We start from the raw sequence: 10,802 nt of genomic DNA, 5'->3' as shown, positions 1-10,802 counted from the left end.
ATGAATATAAAAAACATTTTTTTTTGTTGATTTCATTTTTGTTGCAGTTTTATGGCTTTACAACTGTTTTATTTATATATATAGGAAAGTCAATTACATGCAATGACACTTTTCGGACAACAGCGCCCCCCCCCCCCTTAAAATCCGCTTATGGTCTATAGATGAAAATCCTAAAAGAAATTTAACAGGGGTGCTCAAACTTTTTCATACAGCTGTTTGGGTGTTTTGATCGTTTAACAAACTTTTCCAAACTGTGTGTATTCATGGTGTACATCTCTCGTCACATATTGCTCAAGCAAATACGAATTTCTTTTTTTTTTTTTTTTTTTTTTTTAGTCCGCTGCGTGACTTGAACCATTTCGTTCAATAGCTGCAGTCCCTTCTGACAAGCTTTGGTCGCCCGCGTCAATCAAGGGTCAGACTGGGGCCTTCAGTCTTGAATAATTCATGACGTTTTGGACAATTGTGTGCCACCATTTGGGGATGAAAAGACAGTCTACTGCTGTCATTCTTTCCATTCGCTACATGAAATGCATTTGAACTGGGAGAGGTTTCCTCCCAGTTCAAATGGATTGGACGTCTATCCCTATTAAGGGCAGGCAGTGAGTCAAAAAGGAAATGGATGGAAAAACAAGGGGGGAAAAAAACTGCCAGAAGTGATTTCCTGCCATGTACTTTAGATCTCACAGAGTGCGCCAGCCACTTGCTCCGACGTCATTTGAGCAAATTTTGCACTGGAGAGGAGGAGGAAGAAAAATACAACAAGAAAGGATGAGCACATAAAAGCTTGAGCTGACAAATCATGGACGAGAACAAGCAAGCAACCAACCACCACCAAGGCCAGCAGACACAGACACAGAGGGAGGGAGAGAGAGAGAGAAAGAGAGAGAGGGAAGTCAATCCTGTCGGAGAACTCCAGCAGTGAGGATGAGGACAAGGGAGTGATGGGAACGCACTGACCAAGAACCTATTTTTATAAGGGGTCGGTGTGAAGAACAGGGGAGCCGGATGGTCAGGAATAAGCAGAAAGCGGTTCTTGCAGGAGGGATGGAAGTGCATTTATCTCCACGTTCGTCCATGGAGGAATATCGGGAGGTTCCCCCGCGCCGTCGGGGCGCATCCAGCACCTCCGCGTCGTAGCTAACTGGGAATTTGTTTGCGAGCAGCCGCACTCCCTCTCCTCTCTTCTTCTCTCCCGCCTGAAATAAGTGGCTCCTGAAGAGAAAGCAATACGTCCCCCGGTTTCAACAAAGCCCATCCTACTGGTGCGCCATGAAACGAGCGGAGGCGTCAAAGTTCAGGGCAAGCGGCACCTCCTCACCTGAATGAGATGAAAAGACAACTAAACAGCATGCGATTAATCCGCTGATTTTTGGATGATCGGGGCGCCACGTGAGCACTGTGATTTACGATTCCTCATCTTTAGTGGACTTTGCGCTCAAGTGTGGCGACATGAGGCAGAGAAAAGAGCCATATTAGAACGCGTTCAGTACCCCATTCGATTTTTGTATTTCTTCTTGCCACTATGATGGAAGCGCCCACGCCGTGCTCCAAGAAGAGCCTGTCCCTCTCGTTGCCGGTGCCCCGCGAAGGACAAGCGACCCTGAAGCCTCCGCAGCACCTCTGGAGGCAGCCGCGCACCCCCATCAAGATCAAGCACCGCGGCTACTCGGACACCGACCGCCACCATCACCAACGGCACATGGAGCGCTCGGACGCCGTGGACACTGGCGACCGTCCCGGGCTCAAGAAGTCCCGCATGTCGTGGCCCTCTTCCTTCCACGGCACAACGCACACGTCCATCGGGAACTGTGGCGGCAATAGACGGTGAGCCAAAGTACAGTATAGGGTTTCTGATGCGTAAAACGAGAGGGAAAGGGGGGTGCTTTGTTTCAACGTAAATAACGCAGGCTGAGCCTGCAGGTTTAGCAGACGTGAGGGGTTTTTGTGCCAGAGGGAAGTGGGGCGAGTGGGTTTAGTTCATTTTTTATGATGCGTAATAGTGTGCTTGGACTGCCAGGTCAAATCCGCCTACTCACATCTTTTTCTGTCCCAAGCTTTTCACCTTGATTTTTTTTTCTCTCTTTCTCGACTGTGCCGACAAATTGTGTACAAAGGAAAGTATTGCAATAATTGGTATCAAGGACGTATATTGAAGCCAGGGGCGGAACTTGGGGGTGGCTGCTGGGGGTGCAACCGGGCCGGTCCACTAAGGGGCCCGGTTTGTGGGTGTAAAGTGGGCGTAGTTGTGTAGTGGGAGGGTCAAACAGAAAAGTAAGATGAGCTGTAATATAGTGCTTAAAGTGCGTACGACAGGATAAAAAAAAAAGTCTTAAATAGCATTATTATGTGAATTAGAATCATATTTTGCAACAATTAGACTATGTACAATATGGCAAAGCGCAGATGACGAGAAATTAGTGTTTTAATCCGCCGTCTAGCCACACCTACCATTATAAGGCTCTGGCGTCCCCAACAGGTGGATGACGTCAGCGGGAGAATGGTTTCATCTGATTTAGTACGCAACCCATTGAGGGGGAATTATTTAGAATGAGGAAAATACGACGACGGGAGCCGCAAATGTCATTGTTTCAGTCTCTCCAATTTTTTTAAAGGATATTCTTTTTATCAAAGTATTTTTTCCCAATTGCTATATAAATGGTATGGCCATGACAAATAAAAATCTTGTGCTAAATGGAATAAGAAATAATAAAAATGCATTTATTCAGTACGACATGGCAAAATTACTCCATAATGGTCAAAACTGTCGACTTCACCTTTGCTGTCGCACCTCCCGAACGCTATATCCTGCCGCCGTAGTTAGTCACTCAGGCTTTTGACATTTCCCTGTCCCCCGGCTTCGGTGAATGTAAACAAACCAAGAGGCGTGACAGCTAGCCAACATGCTAACATGAGCTGAGTGACGTCTCAAAGTCTTATTTTTGCTTTCGAAGAGAAAAATCAGACAAAACTAGCCCAGATCATGTCAGACTGCCGCAGGGTTGTTGATCGTCTTCGCCAATCGGCAACCTGCCTGCCGGAGAGCAAGTTACAGCTCGTTCCCCTGCTACTACGGACAGGAGAGATCGTCAGGGAAGCAGCTGGGGATTACCGCCGTAAAAACCGGCCGACGTTGGAGGAACACGTAGCTGCCACATGGTCAACACAAATATAATGAAAAATAAAGCTTTACTACACGGCAACAACATAAACATGTAGGGTTTACTTTGCAATCGCTGTATTCACGGCCATTTTTAACACAAAGTTGCAATTTCTGATGGGGTTGAAAATTTGACAGAACACCGGGCACATGAAAAAGGCAATAAATCGAGTATAGTGCTCTCCAGGCGGGGGGATGTGCGACAATGGTCCCACAGTAGTAGGGCTTGTTTTGGCCAATATCCACCGGTGAATGGGAACTTTTTGAAACCCCATAAAGGCTTACACGCCTCTCCCTAGTGCAGCAAAAATTTTCTGCAGCCGTTTGGCTGGCGTGATGCGAAAAATAAATTAATCCGCAAAATCAGCTGAATCCCTAGTCCTTCTCATACAACAGTATGGGTGGACAGTGAAGAGGACTCCTTCTACCGTACACGTCACAGCGCCCTCTTTCTCAACTCGAGACTGGAGCCGGAAGTCACTCATTTTCATGGCGCGGGATTTAAAAATCTAAATAAATACAGCGATCGCTTCCACACACATCCAGGCGGTCCATTTCATTCAGGAGCATAAAATACCGTGGAAAATATGAAAAGTTTTTTGCTGTCATAGGCACTTTAAGTGTTAAAATATCTCTGCCAGCCGGTTGTCTGGGCGGTCCTGCAAAAAAAAATCCACTTACACCCCACACACACACACACCGGACGATCGTCTTGAGGGGAATGCGAAAGTATGAAGGGACCCACGAGTAATTGTCCACTAGCTAGCACTCCGTTGAACGGTCCGCTCGGGGTCCCGTTCATGCTTATTGCACCTGGGCCCTGTTCAGATTTGTTCCGCCACTGGTAGAAGCCATAAACTGAGAATAGTACAGGATGTCCATAAAGTCTCTTTACCATTTAAAAAATGTATTAAAAATGCAATTGATTAGATATTTTATTCAGAATTGTTCTATTGTATTCAGCGCTTATTGATTTTTTTTTTTTTTTTTTTACCTCTTTTTATACACTTCTACAAGTGCACCATTAGTTGCACGAAGCACATCAAGACGGTACTCGATTTCTTGCCATGTTCGCTGTAGCATAGCCTCATCAATTGTGGCAATGGAACCGGTAATTCTTCTCTTAAGGTCAGTAATGTCCCTTATCTTTGTTCGATGCAAGATATCTTTAACATAGCCCCATAGAAAGAAGTCAATTCCAGACCGATGGATTGGAAGGGATGGGCCAATTTTTTAAAATGCTACTACTATTTTAGCCAATCAAATGCGAATATCTCAGATTGAACACAAACGAGTGTGTGCCTTTTTGTTTCCTACTTTTTACCTATTCGAAATGTATCAGTGTTTACATGCGTTAAACGCGTGGCGTGACGGGACATCCATCTCACCTTGACAGCGCTTTTAATCAGTGATATTTTGGGGATTTAAACTATTTTCTCTGTTATCAGATGTCTAAAGGCCTTCTAACACTAGTGGCAGCGTAGTACAAAAGGCCCTGCGGCAAAGCGCAAAATGACAGCAAAAGGAAGGGAACTCCCGTCATGCTGACGTATTCGCAGCTCGAAAGTGAGTGGCGACTCAGACAAGCCCATCTACTATAGTCCCAAGCACGAATGGATTTATTTTACATTATAGTATAAGAAAGCCACAATTATACTCATTTTAAGGAGGAATGAGAGATTATAACAGCCTTGAAAGAGCCTACCGCTAGTGTGAAAAGGCCCTTTAAACATAGGTGACTTGCATATGTAGATACCTTGTGCAACCATATTTCACATGAATTTCATTGACACAATATTTTTTTTTCTATTAATTTAAATTTATCTTGTATAATTGTTGTACATGATTAAAATTTGGTACACTGGTGGAAGTTACCACTCTCACAAGGGTACTAAACCTATTTGTTGTCTTTGCAGAAATAGGTCAAAACAGTACTCTGATTAACTTATTCAGCCCAAAGATGCATATTTATAAAATGTGTTTTATGATTTTCAACATAGGGGTGTATGGGTAATAAGACTGCTCATTTAAATTCTAAGTTTGTTGACAAAGTTAATTCATGCACTGTCATTGAGGGTAATAGAGGTCCAATCCATTTGCCACACCTTCCAGAACAAATGTGTTCCACGTATGTATATTGCCACTTATCCATTTCCCTTGGACTTCATGCTGGGACCAATGGGGAAGTCATGATGCCTGAAGCAATGTAGAAATTGACAAATCTCACTAATGATCAGTTTTTATTCCGTGCTGTAAAAGAGGTACTATAGGTAAATAAGTATTTGAGTATTAGTTCGCCAACTTAGAAATGATGGTCGTGTTTGAAATTTTCATGGTAGGTGTAGCCTCAAAGACCTGTTAGTCGCCTTTAAAAACTTCAACTCCACTCCACTTATTCTTCTATAAATAAGTGGAGTGGAGGTGGACTTTTGAAGTCTGACTTTTTGACATGTTTGAGGCGGTTAGCTGCATATAAACACCTGTCCACACCATACACCCCAAAGAGCTGTCCAAAGACACCAGAGACTGAATTGTAGACCTCGACAAGGCTGAAAAGAGTCTTGGGGCAATTGCCAAGAGACTTAGTGATATAAGATCCACTGTTGGAGCAATTATTAGAAAATGGAAGAAGCTAGACATGACTGTCAATCTCCCTCCAACTGGGGCACCATGCAAGATCTAACTTGTAGGGTCTCATGATGCTAAGAATGGTGTGGAATCAGCCAAGAACTACACAGGAGGAGCTGTCAATGACCTGAAAGGAGCTGGCACCACGGTTTCCAAGGTTACTGTTGGTAATACACTAAGACGTCATGGTTTAAAATCATGCATGGCACGGACAGTTCCCCTGCTAAACCAGCACATGTTCAGGCCTGTTTTAAGTTTACCAATGACCATTTGGATGATCCAGAGGAGTAATGGGAGAAAGTAATGAGGTCATATGAGATCAAAAAGGAACTTTTTGGTCTTAATTCCATCCATAGTGTTTAGAGGAAGAAGAATGATGAGTACCATCCCAAGAACACCATCCCTACTGTGAAGCATGGGAGTGGTAGCATCATGCTTTGGGGTTTTTTTCTGCACATGGGACTTGACAACTGCACTGTATTAAGGAGAGGATGACTAAGGCCATGTATTGTAAGATTTTGGGGAATAACCTCTTTCCCTCAGCTAGAGCAGGGGTTTTCAACCCAGTCCTCAAGGCACACTGTGGGTCCTGGTTTTTGTTCCAGCCGATCCAGCAGAGACAGTTGAACCAATGAGGCTTCTGCTAAAACAAGCCACACCTGACTGCAATCAACTGATTGCACTTGTAAAACACCAGATTGGGGAAAAAGTGTTGTCATCTTGTTTGGTAAGAATGAAATCCTGCACCCACAGTGTGCCTTAGTGGAATAGGTTGGGAACCCCTGAGCTAGAGCATTGAAAATGGGTCTTCCAACATGACCTTGGCCCGAAACAGACAGCCAGAATAACCAAGGAGTGGCTTCATAAAAAGCATATCAAGGTTCTGGAGGGGCCTAGCCAGTATCCACACCTAAACCCAATAGAGAAAGCTCAAACTCAGTGTTTCTCAGTGACAGTCCAGAAACTTGACCGATCTAGAGAAGATCTGTGTGGAGCAGAGGTGCAAAATCCCTGCTGCAATGTGTGCAAACGTGGTGAAAAATGTTTGACCTCTGTAATTGTAAACAAAACCTACTGTACCAATATTGACCTTTTTTTCTCAGGTGTTCAAATACTCATTTGCAGCAGTACAGTACACATAAATTGTTTAAAAATCATTCACTGTGATTTCTGGATTTTTTTTTTTTAGATTGTCTCTCACAGTGGACTAGCACCTACCATGAAAATTTCAATCCCGCCCATCATTTTCAAGTGGGAGAACTTGCAAAACTACAGGGTATTCAAATACTTATTTTCCTCACTGTATGTTGATATGATGCAACTTCATTTAGAGACTAGCTTTGGCTTAACAAGCAAAGTTTAACTTGTCAGTAGTAGAAGAGTTGTGTGTGCATATTTTCTGACTCAAATGATAAGATGTTCATTTCCAAGAGGGAATTTTAAGATTAAATGAGTGTTTAAGGCATATTTGCGGTTTTAACTATTGAATGAGGTATTTAAAAAGCTCCAAAACTGCTCAAAATGCTACATTCAAGAAAAGCCACAAATCAGGGTTCTGGAAGGCGCCATTGTTTGAACAGTTTTTGGTCACATTCCCCCAACCAGAGCAAACCCTCAGGGTCTGGTAAATGCTTGAAACAAAGTTGAGCGAAAGAGCTCATCATGCTGATGCTTCCGTTCTTCCCAGAGCATCTGACGGCGGCATCTCTCGCTTCAGAGGTGACAGATCAATAAAGTCGAGCTTTAAGGACCGCGCGAACGGTGTAGTGAGCCAGATGATCCCCTCCAAACCTGTGAAAGTTCGCAAGACACACTGAAATGGAATTAGGCCCCGCGTTAATCATGTTGATTAGATTAACGGCATTTCATCAAGTGTGAGTCATGGAACAATGCACTTTTTGATACGATTACACGGCGGGAGCTCTATTTATCCTCTAGAAAGCAGCTGCTGCTGCTTTTTGGCTGGACGGTTTCTAAACTTACAAGCTTACATCATTACATTTTTAAGCCTGGCAATCATGCCACGCTACCTTCAAAGCAGGGGTATCCAGACTACAGGCTGCTGCCCAGTTTTTAATTAGCCTGCATGAAATTATGAAAACATCATTGAATATGGCCCGCACAAGAAGCTTAAATTCAGCCTACAATGTGTTGCACTTCTTAGCTTTAACACTAGATGGTGGTAGTCAGTTAAACAGTTCCTCTCCATTACTTTAGGGGTCAAAGCTTGGCAACATGTTGAAATTAGGGCTGTCAAATTTATCGTGTTAACAGGCAGTAATTCATTTTTTTAAAATTATTCACGTTAAAATTTTTGACGCAGTTAACTCATGGATGGAATGACCAGTTCATGCGTTGCCTCAAACAGTTTTCAATGACGCGGTTTTAGCACATTGAGAGCAATAAGACAGAGAATTGCGAGTGGACACAGGCGTTCATTGGACCGCGCCTTTTATCGGCTTAAGCTTTGGCAGCCACTACTAACAGTTATGGTTGCCCAACTTCCCATCATGCATTTGGGCGGAGCAAAAGACAATCTTAACACGCTTAATTGAAAGCAGAACACACTGTATACCATTTGCAGCCACTACTGACAGTCATGGTTGCCAAACTTCCTATCATGCATTTGGGCGGAGCAGGAGGAGAAGTTGTTTTCCTTAAAACGCCTAATTTAACACAACGCAGAACATACTGTGTACCATTTGCAGCCAACAGTGACAGTCATGGTTGCCCAACTTCCCATTATGCTTTTGGGCGGAACAGTAAAGTCGCTACAGTATCATTTAGTGAAAGCACAACAAGAATAATATTCCTGTCTCTCAAAAAGATGTTCACAAAAAGAAAAGTGCTCAATGCAAAGAGAACTGGCATTCCCAACCAAATAGCTATGCAAAATACACATAAATGTTAATAATGTTAATGCCATTTTATGGATTTATTGTTATAATAAACAAATACAGTACTTATGTACAGTATGTTGAATGTTTATGTCCATCTTGTGTCTTTCTATTCCAACAATAATTTACAGAAAAATTTGGCATATTTTAGAGGTGGCTTGAATTGCGATTAATTACGATTAATTTTTAAGCTGTGACTAACTCGATTAAAAATTTTAATCATTTGACAGCCCTAGATGAAATCAATGTAGGAAACTGTATATATTCAGTATTTTGTTGCACACTCATATATATAAATAATCCAGTGTGATGAGCTATCTTGGTTATAACTTTCTTGACTTTTTTTTTTTCTCTTGCTGGATATTTTCCCTGTTCTGCAAAGTTTGTTTCAGTAGCGTAAATATTGAAATATTCTTATAGCTCTGGATTATTTTGTTGCTTGTACCCCTTAACTCCTTCACTGCCATTGTCAATAACAGATATCAAATCCATTTCAACCGGGAAGGCTGATATTGAATGATGATGTTTCACTACCATTGACGGCGATAGACGTCCAATCCAATTTGAATGGGAGGCTAGCAGCGAATGATTGCTGCGAACCCTCTCAGTCAAAATGGATTGGACGTCTATCATCGTTAGCCAATAAGTTAATACTTAAAATTAAATACATTTTTAAAAGTCAGTCTTTTTTTTTTTTTTTACCTGATTCCGATTCTCTGTTTAAAAAATGAAAGGGGAAGGATTTAAAGTTGGCCCTCGCATGCTATGATTTTTTTTGAAAGCGGACATAAGAGAAAAACGTTTGGACACCCCGGCTTTAAAGCTTCTGCTTTTGTTCTTTTGGCTTTTTTGAATGTGTCATTAGGGTCCAATAATTACTAATTTACAAGCAAATAAGTCTTGCTACCCCTGTACTGTGTCACATATTCGGTAGTCCCCAGATGGTGTTTGACACCTTTACTGTAGTTTAGCCTGCTGGCAACATTAAAGGAGTGTGACTTAAAGTATTTTCTGCAGCGGTGGGCAAATTTAGACACACCGCGGAGGTATTTTTGACCGTGTATTGGCAATTTCGCTGACGTGCAGGTGCGTTTATAATAAAATGGTTTGCACCACTTAAACATTCCATTTGCTGCTAATCAAAGCAGGCAATGTCACTCCCTCTAAATCAACCCTTTGCAGCAATCTATTTAAGGTTCGTGAGAATATCCATAGTATGCGAGGCTCTGGAAATTTTATGTTGCCAAGATTTCAAACTACTTGCAAACGTTCTCGTGTGTCTGTATGTGGAATGAAACTCTGGAACAATTTGGACAATCATTTCAAGCAGTGTCAAAATCCAAAAATTTAAATGGTTGTATAAAAATATGGTCTGGTCACAATATAATGGCATTTGCTGACAAAGTGTGTTGCTGTTTTTGTCAATTGGTGTAAATATTGAAATTATTGTGAATGAGCCAACATTAGTTGGTTGTCTGTTGGTTTAGATGTTTTTGTCTGTCTTTCCTTTTTTCGTTTTCATTGTGTGGACAGGAGTATCCCACGAGTAAGGATGCTGGACAGTGAGATCAGAGGTGGGATAAAATAAGTTTTTTCTTTTTCCCACTCCCTTTCAAGTGCAATTATTTTTGTTGAATTGTATGTTTTTTGTTTCTTTTGTGTGTGCATGCTCGAAATAAAAAAAGTTTCATCATCATCAAAGTGCCTGAGATGGACCGTTGGCACAGATGTTTTTTTTTTTTTTTTTTTTTTTTGCTGTCCAGCTACCTTTCAAGTGTTGCCTTGTTCATGTCTCAACTCTGCTCCTTGATCGCCAAAACCCTTTTAACTCAGCATGTAAAAAGGAAATACAAGCCCAAATCTCAGATCCTGTGAATACACGACATAAGGTACAGTTTTCAGGAAAACAGCTGTAAAAATAGCCTCGAGAAAATAGATACTAGCTGTAAAAATAGCCACGGCCTTGGTTTACATCCCGCCCGCTTGCTCCCTCCTCTGAATCAGGGTGATTATTAACCCGATAACAAATCTCCGAGAGCGGGGGTCTCTGAAGGGCGCTTAGGAGGAAGGTTGAAGCAAGAGGCCGATTTGCATTGGGATCCTCGGGACACACTGTG

General features: G+C 42.3%; 1 protein-coding gene across 1 annotated transcript in view; it reads left to right on the top strand.

Annotated features, from left to right (window-relative positions):
- Window positions 1-841: 841 nt before the first annotated feature.
- pde4a (phosphodiesterase 4A, cAMP-specific) overlaps window positions 842-10,802 on the top strand; it is a 160,462-nt gene continuing 150,501 nt past the window's right edge. Inside the window, exon 1 of the mRNA XM_057860668.1 lies at window positions 842-1,827. Coding sequence (XP_057716651.1) covers window positions 1,526-1,827 — 302 coding nt within the window. The 5' untranslated portion in view covers window positions 842-1,525. The remainder of the gene's footprint in view (window positions 1,828-10,802) is intronic.

This window comes from Corythoichthys intestinalis, chromosome 16 (genome assembly GCF_030265065.1).
Source record: "Corythoichthys intestinalis isolate RoL2023-P3 chromosome 16, ASM3026506v1, whole genome shotgun sequence".
Classification (NCBI taxonomy): domain Eukaryota; kingdom Metazoa; phylum Chordata; class Actinopteri; order Syngnathiformes; family Syngnathidae; genus Corythoichthys; species Corythoichthys intestinalis.
Note: the sequence above shows the minus strand (reverse complement) of the source record. Positions and strands in the feature narration are given on the sequence as shown.